This window comes from Microchirus variegatus, assembly GCF_963457635.1.
Source record: "Microchirus variegatus genome assembly, chromosome: 1".
Lineage (NCBI taxonomy): Eukaryota > Metazoa > Chordata > Actinopteri > Pleuronectiformes > Soleidae > Microchirus > Microchirus variegatus.
The window spans coordinates 16112621-16130989 of record NC_139802.1 but is presented as its reverse complement, the minus strand read 5'-3'; the positions used below and the strand labels follow the sequence as shown (position 1 = coordinate 16130989).

The following is an 18369-nucleotide window of genomic DNA, read 5'->3' as shown; positions in this document are numbered from 1 at the left end:
GACCACCATCCAAACAGCTGCAGGCCTTGAGAACATTTAATGAGAAGAAACGGTCACAAAAAAAAAGAACAAAAAAAAAAGAAATAATAATACTAATAAAAAAGATCATGCAAAACAGAGCTACAGCAGTGTCTGCACTGCCCTGGCAACTGGACTGGGCCTTGATTTTATTAGAAGGAACTGAGAGATGAGAACATGACAGCCCCCTGTGCCTCTGTGGACGTTTATACCCATTTAGGTCTTACAGCACATTGAATAAAAAAACCCTGATGTGAAGCACAAGGCTGCAGAGAAATACTGGAAAACTGAAAGATGTGTAAGGAAGCATGGCGGGAAGGAAGGAAGGAAAAAAGAAAGGAAGGACGGAAGGAAGAGAGAAGACAGTAGTGCTTCTGTTGAGCAGAAAATCTGGACTGCAAACAGTCCAGGTGTAAAAAATTAGAGGAGATGGCACATCAAACAGGCCTCCATTCAGCCTCTTTCCTGCAGCCCTGGTGGCAGGAAATGCTGTGCAGCATCCTGTGAGCTGACCAGAGAGAGACAGATGAGCGGGAGCAACGAGGAGGCCAAATAGAGTGGGAGGTGAAGAACAGGAGAGGGCAGATGTAGAAAATGTTCAACAACATCCTGCAGAGAAGAGGGGGTTAATGGGCAGACAGGGGGTAGTGGAACATGGAAAGAGAAAACAGTGGAATGAAAAAGAACAGAGAAAAGTCTGCCTAACACGGGGAGGTGGGACAGAGGAGGGGAGTGGGTAAGAAGCAAAGAGAAGCTAAGAAGGTAGTAGGGAAAAGACAGGGAAAGACATCCTGTGAGATGACTTGGCACAAAAGAGATAGAGGAGAAGTGCACTTTAGGGACCGATAATGACTAAAATCATGTACACACGAGGAGTAAAACAAAGCAGACATCAAATGATGAGTTTATCTGCCTGTCTGTAAGGTTCAGGAGGAGTGGAAGAAAAATTAATTATTGACAAAAAGGCTTTTAAGTACTGCAATCAAAGAATTGGTTGGGATTTAAAGATAAATAGCAGAAACCTGCAAAAGTCATCTCACCTTCATCATCTTATCATTTACACATTAAGTTACACATTTTGTTGTTGTTTGATGTGAAAAGAAGTAAACACAATGCAGAGAACAGACAAGTGACAAGTGAGCCTTTCTTTAAATGTCAAAAACATACAACAAACAAGACATAAAGTAAATGTGGCAAATCAAAAATAAGCAGGGGTTGGAAATGCTACAGTATTACTATAATAAACTATTTTTATCTTCTTGCATGCTTTATTAGAAAAGTCCAACAGCTTTTTTATAGTTAGAAATTAATGAATGAATTACTTTATTTGGACAACGATTGGGGGGAAAGTATTAAAATGGCAAGAATAATCAATAACAAAGATACGCTAAACTAAACTGAAACACACCGGCACATCATTATTATGTGATTAATAAACAGCCATGGTTTGAACATGCTTATGTTTAAATGTCACAAAATCCACTCCTGCTCTTAAAGATCTGAAATAAACCTATGCATTTCTGAATTGTGAAAATCTAAGTGATAACCTTTTGCTGGACATTTTCCACAGAGTCATTCTGTTTCCACAGTTGCATATATTTCTCTCTGTCATTGTCACTAAAGGCATCGTGCACATGTGCGTGTGTGTGACACAGCATGTGACAGACAGCCGTCCCACTGCTCGCACACTCACATGCTGAGAGAGAAAGGTCTCTGTCCTGGATTGGGAACAGTGAAAATACACGATGGACAAATGTAGCAATAACAAACAGAAAACTTGTTTTTTTCCACTTGATACAGCAGAACTGACAAGGTTGGAATTTACATGAAGTTAAATAATTCTGGGCCAGGGCCTGTTTTAATAGTGGCCTTTCATTAACCATTTTCTATAGTGTACTTGACATAAAGTACTGCAACAACATACTGTGTTACTATACTATGTATTTCAGAGAAACTACAGGCCGGGCAGTGAGGTCTGACTTGGTGACATGGTGTGTGTGACAATACCACTAGCACTCCAACATGTGCCTGTCAGCTGGATCTCTCTCTGCCTCTGCACACCCCCCCCCCCCCACTCTTAAAAACACTTTTATGTGGCTTTAAAATATTAATAATATCAATCCATGTCTGACATACACATGATGGGGGACCTCAAATGAAAGTGAGAGAAAAAAAGATCCTTTCAAATTTTCTTGATTTGCCTTCTCATGTCAAGATTTAATGGAAAAATATTAAGCAGAGAACGCTGATTATTTTAACACTGGCTCCTCGTCACCACTGAGGAATGGAGGGACGCCTTGCCAACAGTTGGACATTTCATTTCAACATAAATATATAGTGCTATATACAGTATGGTAAAGAGAACATTTTGCGTGAGTTATTAATGTTTGCCCCTCTTATGTGAGCGCAACTAGCTGCATGCATGCGTGCAGTGATAAGATGAAAGGTTGAGATCTTGACTGGAGGTTTGTATGTGTGTGTGTGTGTGCACGTGTGTGTGTGTGTGCACGTGTGTGTGTGTGTGGGGTAAGTTATGGGGAGAAGAAAGGGGACCACCGCAGTAGAGTTGTCTACACGGTGGCTTCACATTCCCCCTGTGGTTCTCTCAAACCTGCAGCTGAAGTAACACCACAGCTAAACACACACATACACACTTGGCATGACCATGTCATACAGACATTCAAAAGGGGACGGACACAGGCTGCGTCAATGTGGAGTGTGGGACTGTATCATAACTATACAGTATTGAATCTTAGTACAGGTGGATTAGTTAAAACGGTTAAAAAGTGACTGGTCCCCTGATGGAAGAAGTAACTGCTTCAAGACTACAATACCAGCATAACAAAGGAAATTCATTTCCCACAAACTACTGTTTAATTATGACATACTTTATTCAGCATGTGAGTATAAAAGTGGCAGAATAAGATTGAACTAGTCGAACAAGAATAATATGATGCATGCTTTTTTAGCATCAAGCGATGTGCATTAAATTAAACTGGAAAAGACCTGGTAAAGACCCACTTTAGTGCCAGGATCTGGTTCTTTCATGTCTGTTTGGACCTCCTAGGGTTGAAATGTGCCTCTTATTACACAAGCATTAGGCAATTACACTGCTGTTTTCGCATTGGCTGCCCATGTCCATGGGAGAGCTTATGGCTTCACACACACACAGAGACAATTTAAAACATTGCATGATCCCTCTTTCTTCAGGCTTTCTTCTCTCTCTCTTTAATACTTTCACTTGATTTTCAAGTTGTTTACATTCTGGTCCTGTGTTCTACTGTGTAGCCACGTGATACGTGTAGCAGACAACTGGCCACCAACACACACCAAAAAAAATATCTCCCTTCAAATCTGTCTGAAACTTTGCTGTGCACATGGACACAGCTCAAGTTCTACTTCCATGAAAATCCTAAATGGAAAGAAAGTAGACAAAGTGGAGACACACTTGACTATCAAGGAACTATTCACAGTATTCCTAAATTCCCCTTACGCTCCACCTGGCCTCCAATACATGCAGTGTGGGCCGGCCAGCCAGTCTCTCTGTCAGTACAATGACCGCTTCAAACCAACTAAACAGGATGCCAGAACATCAACATGTCATGAGCAGGGAGAAAAGGAACTAAAACATCATAATGCACAAGGCTGAGGTCTGACTCTACACACACACGCACAGGCACATAAACCAAACACAGAACACTTACAATTTCACACACACACTGGTATATGTGTGTTTTGCATGCAGTAGCTGATCACAGAGCTTCCTAGGTTAGTGGTATGGGTGTATTCTTAGAACCCTTGTATCCTGCTTCAGGATGAAACATTTACACCCACACACATACAGGCTATTATCCTATTGAGGCCAAAGTCCTGTAACCAGGTGGTTAACCCCTGGATCAGACTCTTTTATGAGTGCTGGACAGCTGAGGGGAGATCCCTCTCGCCTCTGTCAGCATGCACTCTGGCTTGACTGACAGCAGTATGCCAAAACATGAGAAGAGTTTCCGGGAAGCTCTCAAATAAGGTCCGTCACCCTGAGTGCCACTGAACGAGGGGTGCACAACTGCCAGATGTTAAAGAACAAAATACACAAAAAAAAAAAAAAAAAAAAACAGAAAACAAAGGGCAGCTGTTGCAACTTCATTGTGTGTGTGTGTGTGTGTGTGCATGTGTGTGGGGGGGGGGGGGTGCTAGCTATGCATTAAAAAGGGCTCACACATGAACTGTAAAAGGAGAAGTGAGTAAGAAACATTAGGCGGCACAAAATGAAAGGGCATATTATAAACACATCTCCATTCTGTTGTTTGTTGTGGTTTATCTTCTGTTGAGAATGAAAATGGGGCAATTTCAGTTATGTTTTTCCCTGCAGGTGGTGCTCGAAAAAGATGATGCACAATGCCTACCACTTCACTTGAGAAGCATTACAGTGTAATCCACAATCACAGAGATCTTATCTCCCACACAAATGGAAATATCATCTTAAACGTAATTCAACATGAAGGGTTCAACCATTATATAAATTTAAAAACTGTATTCTCCCAGGCCTGGATTATGATAATGGACCGCGGGAATGTCAATGACGTCGTCGTTTTACCACAGGAAAGATTTAGGTATATTTAAAATGATTACAATTCATCATCTGTAGATGAAATATGTCCACATCAAATTTCATAGATAACTCTCCAAAACATTATTAAGCTATTTTAGGCTGGACCAAAGTGTTGGACAAGTGAACCCAAAGACAAACGGATCGACATTGCTACCCCAACAACCACTCCACTCCGAGCCAAAAAAGTGGGGGAAAATAAGTTGTGGTTTACTTGTTTGATTCCCCTGCGGTGAGTCCTAATACACATTTCTCTCCCTCTTTTCCCCTTCCTCCACAGTGGAATCATATGCACAAAAATGGCCATAAAAATGTATAGCAGAGCCCATGCTGAGGTTTTCTCTTTCCAAATCCCCCTAAACCTCTAACTGCAGGCAGAGGAATACAAGTGTTGTGGTGCAATCTTCTCACAGAGGAGAACGCCTGAGAATAACATCACAGAGGCCACAGATATTTATGGAATGAACCACAGGCTGTACACAGAAGTCAGCAGACACCACAACACAGCACACAAGATGCTGTATACAGCTCCCTGCTCGTATACAGTAACAGAGCGCGGTGGCCAAACACAACACGAAGAACCTGGGTGGAGAAATCAACTCAAATGCAAAGAACGGATAAGTGGAATTAGAGGTAAATAAATAGAAATGATGAAGCCAGACAGTATTTACACCCCCCACCCTTGTTTTTACTCACTTTTATTTTAAGAAACTCTCCGTAGACATTTGAAGTTAAAAAAAAAAAAGATGTGGTATGGCATTGATTAGGGCAAGGATAGAGGTTAGGAACTATCAGGACTATTAGTAGACTTGGCTGTCCAGCAAAAAAAATGAGTGACCAAGCAAGAAGGACCTCAGTGAGGAAAGTGGTTAAGAACCCAACAATTAATCCAATGAAAACCATTATTTAGACCTTTATGGTGGGGTGGTTAACTTGAAATCAGTTTCAGTCCTCCTGAGCACATGACAGCCTGCTTGGAGCTTGTCAAGTTACATTTAGAAGACTTTAAGAAGACGAGGAAAAAAGATGATCTAGTCTGATTAGAGAAAAATGTAATAATCCTTTTGGCAAAACCACAAACACTGTGTCTCACCAAAGAGCAACATCTCCTAACCTGGCAAATATAATCCGTACAGAGAAGCTTGGTGGTGTGTATCATGCTATAGGAATGCTTCTTATGGAAGCTGGCTAGAATTCAATAGAGCAAATAAAGAGATATGGTTGAAGAAATCCTGCTCCAGAGTCCAGATGACCTGAGCCTACAATACTGGTTCACCTTCCAACTCAACGACACAGGCACAGAGCAAAGACAACAATGACTGAGCTTCAGGACAAGTCTGACTCTTCTCAATGGGCCAAACCAAGGCCCAGACATGACACATCTGTGGAGAGATGTGAGGCTGGCAGACCATAGACACCTAATTTGATGGATTTTGAGAAAATCTGCCAAGAAGAATTGGAGACTGCCCACATCCAGGTGTGCAGAGCTCATAGAATTACTCAGGAAAACGCATGTACCTGCCAAAGGAGCTTCTACAATGTACTGATTTATTGGTTAGAATAATATTACAAGTAAGAGATTCTTTTATGACAGCAGTGTGAAAAAAGTGAAAGGTTCTGAATACATTCTGAAGCCACTGTAGATACTGCTATAAATCACAGATTATTCTCAGTATTCATTTCAGTTTTACTTCGAGTAATCTGCCTCTAGTCAGACAGAAAGAGGTTTGGCTGGTGGTCAGTATGGAATACAGCTTTAAGAAGACTGATGGCTTCATAATGAGCGCTTGGCTTGTCATTGTGGCCAGGTTTATAGATCAGTGATCACATCCACTGCCGTTTGTCTCTTTGTTCAGGTAACATTAGCTCTGCAAACACAAACCATGTCTTCCCCTCTTTCGTACAGCAGTGGGGGAAAATGGCATTTTCTCCCTTTCCAGGAAATCAGCTTACATGATATGTACGCTGTGTCATGTGGGACACAGACAATCTATCAATCACACTGGTTCCCACAGAAAAGAAAGAAAGGTATCACTTTTCGCCGAACAAAAAAAGGTGCAGAGGATAACACATCTCAAGCCGCCGTGTTCAGTGGTTTTCTCTCAACTTCCTGTTCATATTACGACACATTGTCTGAGGACCATTTCAACAGGAGTCTTTATGAAGCCATTCCAGTCTCATCAGTCAGCTCTGTGCTGGCTATGCTGTCTGAATTCAAACATAAATTCTCATGCAAACTTTAATAATTTATGATTTACTCTTGGTTGCTGCTGTCCCCATTTTAAAACAATTTGATGTTGCATTAATCCTGAGTGTCAAGACAATGTGAAATATGTCTGCGGCGTTTACTAGCACCAGGTGTTTCATTTGCCGGACTGACAAAAGACAATGTTTATTCTGGCTGACCCTCAAATCCTTGCTTATTTTATCTTCTTTCTCACAAGAAAAGAGGGAGAATATGGGTGCAGATCTTAAGTGAGAGAGGAGAAAATTAAAAGAAAGGCAGAAAAGCAAGTGAAGTTAAATGATTTTCAGTTGAGCAAGAGAGGTTTAGTGATTATCTTCCTTCTTTTCCCCAGACTCAAACAGAGAACAGAAAGGATGAAGCTCTAACTTTTGATTAAACTTTATGGCTCTCATGGCTCAGTGTCATTTCCATATATCTGCCCTAAAAGCTTAAATTGACAACTACATTACATTATAATGATTGAACACTTGTCTTTTAACTACAACTAAAGTCACCAGAAGACAACCAGGCAGCATAAAAGGGGAATTCTTGCAAAAACATATATTTAAGTCAGAGTTAGATGGGCAGTAATAGCATCAATATACACACATAAACCAACTAAAAGATCAGAAGAGCTAGTTGGCCAAAAGAGGACCAATGCAATTAAAGAGATTTACTCAGTTGGTTTGGTTTTACCCACAGTTTTGTGTTAATTACACACGGGCATATTTTCACAAAAAGACAAAATTTAGAATAGCAAGAGGGTAGACGAGGGAATTAAGATCCTCTGATTATATTTTTAAAGCCTGAAAGTATCGACAAAAATAGATAAAGAGAACGTTATTTCAAATGGCCCATGTCTGGCTGGGCAGTCCCCACAGACACTATTTTTTTAAACCCTACATGCTAAATAAAAATATTGTGTAGTAATGTAGCACAGGAGCAGGGATTGATTTTCAACATAACTCCTTTCAGAAACTACTATTACAACACCTATTTCTGGTATATCCAAAATATTAACTTGGCTTAACGTGGCTCATCATTCAGGCTATTCTCTAGCAGCATTCACAAAAAATATCACACTAAAGACCATATTTATTGTGGTAATATAGCTATAGCATTATTGCTTTGACTGTCTCAAAGAGGAGTTTATCATTAAACCTGCTCAGGAGCCAGGGGAGTTTTTAAACCCCCTCCTAAATCAGAGTATAAGTGTAGGTCCTGGGTGTCACTGTGTGTGGCCCAGGCAGCTCTTCTCCTCCACTGCGGCAGCGAAGCAAAGCCGGCACACTTTTCACTGGTGTAAACAAACGGGGAAATGGGGTACTTGGCAGCCGACTAAAGTGAGTGATGAGGCAAGTGTGCACTGAAGCATCTAATGAATCATTTGCTGGGAACTCTGGGTTTTATGAGGAAAGGAAAGATGAGGAGAATGACATGACAGAAGGAGACCAGCTGAAGAGTATACAGAAACGAATGGCACTACATATGAAAAGCAAAGAACGTTAGAGAGCTGCAGCTGTCAAACAGACTCCTGAGAGGATCATTTATAGTTTTTCGCCAATGCGAGGACAAGAGATTATAGTGCATAAAATTCGCAGGGTCTCCTAATCCTACTACTAGCACAGCAGCAGCAGCATGTGAACCCCGGTGACCGCTGGTGAATTTACTGAGGTGACTGTTGACGCAGTGACAGGTTTGCACCTTTGAACTGAGCTGATGTGCTGAAGGCCTCTAAGCAGCTTTGTTCCACACCCTGCCTCCACCCATCTATCACTCCTACTGCTTCAAATTAATAAAGAAATGGAAACATTACCACTGCTTCGACTACTGAGCAAACAAACCCAACTCAAAATCCATGAAATCTGTATTTATTATAAGACAAATTGAATGTCTAGTAACTGTAACTAAAGCCAAGCACTCCTCCAAGCCAACCCAACCGTTTTAACACATTCTCTAAAAATGTTTGTGATCGAGCGCTGTCTGCAAAGTCATAATTGGGATTATATGTTCATCATCACTCCTGAAAGTTGCATCATTTAGTACAACAAAATGACAGTTAGCGCAAATGAAGCATTAACTACACATTAACTACTGCATATTTGCCACAACTGCTAATTACTTACATTATTGTGCATTTTCCAACAAAGAGTAAATTAGTTCCCAAAGTATCGTACGTCAAAACAAGAATATTATTTATAAATTAGGTTATAAGTATGAGTTTACGTTTTCCCTACAATACAGACTTTGCTACAAACATATTTGCTGCATAATTTGTTTCATTATGTGTTAAGTTGATTTAGAGTTAATTTCTCTGACCAAGTGAAATCACTATTCTTTCCTACTGTGAGCCAACTGTTAACCTCTCTTATTTTCCAATGTCTCTGGGGACATGTATTCCTCTATTTCTCCATCCACACTTCCCTAGCTAAGGAAAGGATGCTACTGTGGGAGAAGGGTGCATGTAATATACTGCCAGGGAATTTTATTAGGAACAGGCTGGGTTCTGGCTTCAGCAGGCTGTGTTTATCTGTGGAAGGGAGATCCCCATCACAACCACTTATTACAACATATATATGGGTTCAACCAGGCAACCATTCAACAGCAATAAGAGGTTGGCTGACTGACCATAGTGTGCTGGGACTGTGACCAGTCTAACCAACATGAGGGAAAAAGAGAGGAGAAGGAAATAACAAATACACGTGGACACAGAGGAAAAAAACAGTTGAGACATTAATGGATGCATGAAATAGAGGGGTGAAAAAGGAGCATGACTGTAAGACTTAGTCACCTTAAACATTAAAAAGAGAGGTGGAAGGAAGTCAAGATGAAAGAAATTAAACTAAAAGAGTGGGTTACAACACCACAAAAAATAAGGGGTGGGAGGGAAATCGAGACTATTGATCCAGCCACATCATGTTGACTTGGCGCTGCGTCACCACTGACACAGCAGCCGTCTCTGCAGTTACCATGGCAATGCAGGCATGTGCGCTAATCAAAACAAAAATCCAAAACCCATATTTTGCAGCAGCGGGATGCTCCGCAGCTCTCCCTTGGACAAACCATGAGGTAACCGAGCAAGTGATGGAATTTAGAGCTGTGTCATCGAGGTGTGGGGATATGTCGGGAAATGTGCAGGATATTTTAAGACACAAACTCACGCACACAATGTGTATCTAAAAGTTACACACTACAGCTTTACATTTTCTTTCCATTGTTGGTCATCTGTAAAAATCTCAATCTCAAAAACAGGCAATTGGACATTCTGCTCCATAATAAGCAGCTGTGTACTGGGAGTGTGAAAGTATGATAGAGTATGTTAATGAGGTCACATTTAGGCAAGTATATCTGCAAAGACATTAACAGTTTCAACTCCCACAGAGAGATATTTTAAGGTCTCTATGTCCCTAAAAAGGGAAACACAAAGTACTAAGAATATCTGAAAAAATTGTCCCCAATCGCCAATGGTACACAAGAAGCTTCCAATTAAGTGTTCTATAAGTAAAAAGAATCCAACTGGGGAAAAAAGAGAGACAATGAAAGAAAATGGGAGCGGGGACTAGAAGATCTGTGAGATTTTGCAGAGGGCCCAAACCACAAGAAAGTCAGGGCTGAATGGATGCTGGACATTCCTTGGGCCGACATTCATGTGCAGCTTTTTCAAGAGAGGAAAATGATTTCAGCTGTGTAAATTGACAGCGGCCTTGTAGCTGAAGATGAAGAGGAGGAAGGAGGGGAAGCCTGCAGCTCTGCGTCATAATTCCTGCATGGGTAAGAAGCCCCTGGAGACCTGCTCCTTCAGGGAAGCAAAATTCGACATCAAATGAGCAAATAAAACTGTTAATTGTTACCAAATGAATTTGGTGGTGGATATCAACTTAACTCCGTGGCTTTACAGTCAAACTGTTTATTTCACATTCTTTGAGGAAATATATCTACTCTTAAATATAAATACACACTGTACCCTGAACATGTTGAGTTTTGAAGTGTGTCAAAATCTGTGTTTGTTATAGGAGTATCAAGATATTCTCCACCAGGATGTTTACACGATTGCTATTTAGCCTTCATTCTCCCCTAGGTGTTGTTTCAGTAAATCCTGGACATTATGAGGTAATCATTTTATGTGCAGTAGACAAAAAAGCAGCTTCTATGACCTTTAAGCAAAATTGCACCCAATGGCTACTAAACCTCAAAGACATGATCTCTTCCAAGAGGCACAGTTGGTTGTAGATTGTAAACACAAACTGGTTTGTAAGATTACAGGCTCTCACTATGGTTTTTTCTACACAACTTGGGAGAGCACACACAGTAGAAGTCAGCGTAGATAAAACACATGACAAGGCTTGGTAATAGTATGGCAACAAGTCTCTCTTTTCAATCAAGTGACTCAGAAGTGTGATCATCCTAAATTGGAGGGCAGATGTGAACAGGGAAGGTGGTGAGGATAATGCATGGTTAGCAGTGGAAGGATGAACACAGAGAGCGGTCTGACATAATTCCTGGGTTTCACTGCAGAGGGGGAAGTCGTGGCTTTTGGCTTCTGTGTGCAGAGGTTAAGGGGCTGAATGAATGTGGGTGTGTTTGTACACATAGCCATGCCCGCTGCTCGTGTTTGTGACAGAGAAGCATAAGTGTATTTTGTGTGCATACTGCGTGTACAATATGTGATTGTGTGCACTTCAAATTTGGGTGTGAATGCATGACTGAGTGTAGGCAAGCTATTGTGTAATCCATGCGCCTGATTGTGTACACTGTATGCCTTTGAAAATGGAGTTGGAGCATTGTACGATTCAATCCATGTGGGCACCAGAGCAGCAGAGCCACGGATCCTGTAACTAGCAGAGGAAGGATATTACTGGGCAGTATGGAGTGAAACTGCATGGCTGGTCCAGATTTCTCAGAAAAAAATTACTGCTAAATTTTCCATGCCCACAAGAACATCATTTATTATCTGACGTGATAACAACATGGCCATAATAAATCCAGTCAAGGTTTCCATGGCAACTGAATGGTTACATCCCATTAGCTGCACTAACTTGTTCCAGAACAACCAGTTCATCACAATACACTGTGCTAAACTAGTGGGGATTAAAAAAATACCCCTGAAAAGTCCCTGCAAAACAGACAGTAGCTATGGTTACCAATCAATACATTCTTTTCTCCAAAACATCAAACAAGTAAATGAGAGACTGTGACGAAGTCTCTGGGTGAAATGTGGACAAGGTCGGAAAGAATGTGGTATTTCTCTCAGTGCTGGCTTTTCGGGTACACGTTGCCCATAAACCTAAACCCCATTTGCCCCCAGCTCTATGTGACACTATAGGCATAACTGTAGGAGCAAGCTTATCTCTGCTCCTGTTCTTTTTTTCTGCATTTCACATCTTGTGTCAGCTCACTTGCAGCTGCACAAAGCATTAGGCAACACTTTTATCTCCCTCATTACAAGTGTTTGCCAGCTCCATATCTGCCCATTCGCACAACTGCTCCCTCTCTGTCTCTCTCACTCACACACACGCTGTGGGGCTGCGGTTTCGAGGCAGTTATGACACAATCCAGATTCTCTTAGTTGCCTATAGTAGGGAAATGTGTTTTGCACTGAGCTATTTCCCTCATAAGTCCAGATTTTCCTTTCCTTGCAGCTTTGATCCACATGGCATGGAAGCCTTGTGTCAACAGTTTTGTGTTTCAGCTGTAGGACCGAGCAGTGCCCCGAGGTGTCACTCATTGCTTTCTGTCATTACAGGGTCAGCTTCACCACGTTGTAATTTGCTGCACCATAAAAAAAAAAAAAAACTCCAGCTAACATTATAAGTGCATGGCAGTGCACCAGGTACAGGTAAATACACACCAACAAGGAGTGTCACAGGTTTTATGAAATGTGATTTTTTTGGCAAGACAAGTTTGAGTGGCAGTTTCACCGCACAGGTTTTGTGCTGGTCTAATTCTGCCAGGCAGCAGTGTGTATGATTTCAAAGCACAGTATGTAAAAAGCTGTTTATATGCAGCATGTAAAACACATGACAGTAGATATGAGGTTTATTCACTCATGGAGCTTGAAGATTGCTCTCCTGTCACTACTAAGTCCATTGTTACTAAGCAACCAAAACCTAGGAGCTGCAGAGATTACCAACCTCACTAAATAAATTCATAAATTAAACTAAGAAAAAGAAACAACACAACGACAATAGTTAATAGCAAAAATTTAGCTCTGCTAAAAGACTTCCTCTACTTCTCCAATTGATTGAGGTTGATGGAGGTTCAGAGTATAATTCAGACAGTAGAAGGACCAGTTTGACCAACATCTTTGGCCTGAGTATCAAAAGATGTGTTAAAAGTGCTCGCTGCGTTGCAAAAAGCAACACCAACGCGCCCAGAATAACTGGTGACTACATCGTCCTTGTTTGTGCACGCAGCTGACGCGGAAAATAACATATTTGTGCAAAAGACACTGCAGGTAAACCCGGTGAAAAGTGTGATGAAACATATTTACAGGAGCCCATAAGAAGAGGTGAGGGAAAGTGGGAGGTAGACCAACTTAAAAATACAACAAACACGGATAATACATTTGCAGAAGACACAGAAGATAAGTTGTGAGCAAGGTTTGAATGACAATGAGAACACACATTTAGAAATGAATAATTTAAAATGTACGGCTTCGTGACTTATTTTAATGTATTTTTAATCACATTTACAAAAAAAAGTTTTTTGTATAAATTATTCTAAAAAAGAAGTCTCCCTCTAACAAAGCCATAAATCCATTTTTAGCTCTGTTTTTAATTATGCTTTTATATTGAAAACGGTAAATATTCATTTCCTTGTCAACCACAGACACCAAAACATCAATTTAGTGAAGAGGTCGCAGTGAGAAGAGAGCTCGTCTTACTGGTAGATGTCTTTACGCAGCACAGTGCGGGTCAGGGGGTTATCGGCCTGTGGAGCCATGCTGAGGGAGCCCATCTTTAATACCAAGGTGTCTTCTTGTTTCACATGGGGATCTACGAGGACACGCACATGGACGAGGACACGCACATGGACGGGGACACACAGACACACAGAGACACAAAGTCTTAAATAGACTTAAAAGCACTGTCTTACCACTATTAGTCATGACAGTGCTACCAGCAGACAAAACAAGACTCCATGCATCTATGACGTCCCAAACTATGATTTTATATTCTGTAGGTTTATATATAACTGTGGTTGCCTCTTCACTGCCTCAAATGTATTTTTTTAGCAAATGTCTCGGCATAATACCACAATAATGCGGTGGCTCTGTTATGTCTTGTCAACCATGACAGGGACTTTTCATGCAGGCACCACAGACCTGAAGACTCCAAAACACAGCCTGTGACATAACACTGTCTTATTGTTGTTAAGTGTTACCATGTGTACACAAGTGAACTTTAAAAAGAGACAAGTGAATCTGTGACCTGATGTTGGCCGTTTGTCTTGTACTCCAGGACAGAAGACCCGGATCACACTGGTGTTGATGTAGATGAGAGGCAAACAGCGAGAGGTCAGTGTGTGGCTTCTCATTGGTTGGCCTGCTGACTTCCCGCGCTCCCTGTAGCGTCTTGGTACGGTAGCCTGAGAGGACATCAAGTCAAAGTAAGTGTTGCAAAGGTTGCAAATCATAAGTTTAGTTGTTCATTGGCTTGTTCAAATAACAAGTTCATGCAAACTTTCATTTAACAGTGTGGATTATACCTTTACAAACCACAGTGTTCTTTAAAAGGACAAACACTTTTTCTACCTGGAGCACCCCTGCTACGGTGGCCAACAAGGGACAAGACAGCACCACATCAAAGGGCTGTGCAGTCAGCAGGATTTCTCTGAGGTACTGAGGTGAGCCGTCTGCCAGGGGATCTGTGGTCGCAGCGCTACAACGCGCGGGTCGCTCAGACCGCGTGGTGAGTTTGTGACGGACATTTTTGGTGACAGCCTGGGTGTAGGTGATTGACAGAAAGCCATGCTGTTGGTGAGAGCCCTCCAGGACCTTGGCTGCAGTCTGACCGAGGAGGGGGAAGGGGACGACAAATCACACCAGTGATCAGTATCATCACACTAAGTGAAGCCAAACAAAAAAAAAATCAACTGTTCTCTCTTGTTTTGGTCTGATTTCTTGGATGAGAGTTAAGCGTGGCTGAGGAATGACTGCAGAGAAGCTGACACATATTCTTTTGGACATGCTAACAATTTGCCTTCAGCAATGCTCAGTTGAATAATTGTAATCTGGAACACCAGGTCTATATCCATCATTATTTCAGCAAAGCTTAACTTGAGAACTCAGGCAAAACAGAGAAAAAACAGTATGTGTATGCGTACAACTCCAAAAAGCCAAGAGAGAACTACCTGCTACAAAGGGTGCTTGAGCAAATGTATTCATATTTCAGTGCAGTAATTATATTTAAGCCCAATTACAAAATCGGTTAATGAGAGTAGCCCTCTGTTGAGGCTTAATTATCTTTTGATTTAGAAGGAAATTAAATCACTTAAGTGATCTTCAAAGTTCCACTTACTGTACGATTGAAAGTAAGTTAAACAGTTTGAGACACTGAGGTAAAATCTGCAAAAGTATCCAGTAACAGTGGAATTATTAGCTGTTCATAAAGAACTTAACTGAAAAAAGAGAAAACTACTGAATGTATTGAGAGACATTTTGTAATAATTGTAAAAATAAGTATTTTAAAATGTTTATAAAAAGTTGTAATACTACCTCACATTATTTTCTCAAACATCTCTGAGGATCAAATGTCACATTTCTATAAAGCCACTGTTAATGGAGGATAAGCAGAATAAATAACAAAAACAACAACAACAAAGAATTGGATTCTTACAGAAGGGAAAAAGCCAGAGAAATGGCTGAAAGAGTCTTGCTTGCTGACGGGTCGAACCAACACAGTGCGTCTGTTCAGCTTGTCAGTGCAAGAGAGCACCACTCCTCCACAGTTGCCTGAGCTCCGAACACCATCCTCCATACTGGAGGTGAGGAGAGTGAAATCAGATGCAGAAGGGGACAGAACAGACAGGAAGACACACGAAAAGGGGGAGAAGGAGATAATTGAGAAGAGTAGAAAAAGATAAAGATAAGCATGAAATTTAAGGATGATTTTTGGTAAATGAATTAAAGAACAAACTGATTAAAACAAAGACATTGCACCAGCTTGAACCAGCTAAAATACTGAGGAATGGTCTTATAATGTGGAGCAATTATAACAACACAAGATTTTCATATAATAATTTTAGTTTTACTCCCCAATTTGTAATAAAGACTGTAAAATTGTGTTGTTTAGTGCAAATTTGAGTACTTATATGACTTAAAATGAACGTCCATCTTAATTTGGTGGGTACCAGTATAAGACCATTACCAGAATAAGACTTAATCAACAAGAGAATTTCATAGTCTCCTCCCACACCTGCAGCAGGGTCCAAATGTCTGAGACAACCACTTTCCCAATACAGAAAAGTTTTGGATCCCACTGAATATACACCTATACACACAACAACCACTGTCACCAGATTTTATTGGCTTGAATACTCAACCAATCAGGACCACTGGACAGACAGGGGAATGGGATTCAATCACAATATTTTCTAAAATAAAATAAAATAATTTAAGGTAGAGCAAAACACCCCACTGGTTGATGCCCAGAGTTACATCCATAAATATAAATATGTGTTTGTTTTCCTGTCTGTCCAGCATCAGCAGAGATGGGGGACTTTGATTTTGGAGCAGCAGAATGACAGAGGCTTATTATAGAGAGTCCCAGTGCTGCTGTGGGACAGGCAAAGCCTCACCACTGCTGTCTCCTTGCACTGTAGAATGAGTCCTTCATAGTGGCCGGAGTGCCAGTCATGCCCTGGCCTGGAGAGACACACAGGGCCAGACTTAAATTGGGCATCTGGCACTACTCACACTGCTGTGCTAGTTTCCTGATAATATCTCTTTAATGGCAACAGCACTTACGAATACATTTAGATAAGTGAACCACAGACTGATACGGACATTTTTATCAAAGTGCCAGCAGCCTGGAGGAAACGTGCGTAAAGATAAAGAAATAGAAACGTGTAACAATGTAAACAAAATGATCTAGAATGAGATTAAGGAAGGGCGTGATATTAGTTTTTTCATATGGGCATCCAAAAGACACACCTGTAAAGCAGAAATAAAAGGACATTAACACAGGGACAGACACAATTATCACTTTCAATGTGCAACCCTTAAGAAACACAACACATACAGCATACAACATACATTACACACACATACACGCACCATCATAATTACACCTGGCAAATCATGTATGACAAAGAACTTTCACACAACCAAAATGTTCAACACCATCTGCGCCATTTCTTCATCAGCACCCTCTCACTCTGCTTGTTCACCCCTCATAATTACTCGCCGACAGAGAACTACAAGTTCGGCGAGTGAGGAATTGGCTTAGTTGTGGGCATGCACACACTGTGTGTGTGTTTCATGCTTCATTATCTTACGTGTGTATGTCAGCTCTTTCCGTGAGTGTGTCTATGTGAATATCTGGGTAATCTCCCCACTTGGCTGTGAGAGTGACTAATACACATGGACCCCCCACAGCTCATCATTCCCCTCTTCTATTCACTCCCATCCAGTCACCCTTCGCTCCCAGCCATTTGCAAAACAGCTGGAAGACATCAGCTTCAATTTGTGTAAGATGCTCCTTGGAGTGACTAAGGGTGAACTAACTGTCACCAGCTTCCCTTTCTCTAAGGCACTGGGAAGCATCCCAGCATTTCAGAACTGGTCAAGAAACACCTTTATTAGTCGAGACTTGCCCAAACTAAGGAGACAAAGTGGTTGGAAAAAGATCAGAAGTCCCAAAAGAACAGGAAAATTAATCTTCTTTTAATTTCTTGCTCCATGACAGTATTATGTTTTCCTTAAGAATGGCCTTTCTTTCATTTTCCTATGCACCTCCACCCTTTCTTTTTGATACAACCATCATTCAGTTATATTATGTGCCTCCCATATTTGCTTCTCCTATCTAACTTTCCATCCATTTTTCATAAGTGAGATAGCTAGAGCCAGATGAAACATTTTCTCTGTCAGGCTTGTTTTTAATCTGACCAACTGCACACAAATAACCTGGGCTGGGTGATGAAATACCAAACAATTATCCGTTCAGAATGATTAATATGGACTCTAACCTCTGTGGACTCTCTTGTATACGTGGATGATACAGATTAGAGTGGGCCACAAGCCCAGAGGTCTTCCACTGTGTCCTAAGCAGCCATGACTGCAACCTGGCTCAGATGATGGAGGGTGTCTCGCTGCCAAAACTTTGGTTGGTTAGAAGTGTGTTGAGAACACATTGTTAAATGCACATTAAACTGAAATAACCTAGAAATGGGAAAATTGACCTATTATCTATTTAGGAAGGCATATAGGTCTAATAAAGAGATTAAGGTTGGCTCGGTCTCAGAAGCAATTGGTCACACACCTGTGAGAGCAGGGTTGTATGATATGACCCACAACACC

At 41.1% G+C, this 18369-nt stretch overlaps 1 protein-coding gene across 1 annotated transcript in view; it reads right to left on the bottom strand.

Annotated features, from left to right (window-relative positions):
* The window catches only part of vps13b (vacuolar protein sorting 13 homolog B), a 297430-nt gene that overhangs the window by 117519 nt on the left and 161542 nt on the right, over positions 1-18369 (bottom strand). Inside the window, exons 28-31 of the mRNA XM_083910541.1 lie at positions 15689-15830; positions 14605-14859; positions 14282-14438; positions 13735-13846 (exon numbers count right to left, since the gene is read on the bottom strand). Of these exons, the coding sequence (XP_083766667.1) occupies positions 13735-13846; positions 14282-14438; positions 14605-14859; positions 15689-15830 (666 nt within the window). The remainder of the gene's footprint in view (positions 1-13734; positions 13847-14281; positions 14439-14604; positions 14860-15688; positions 15831-18369) is intronic.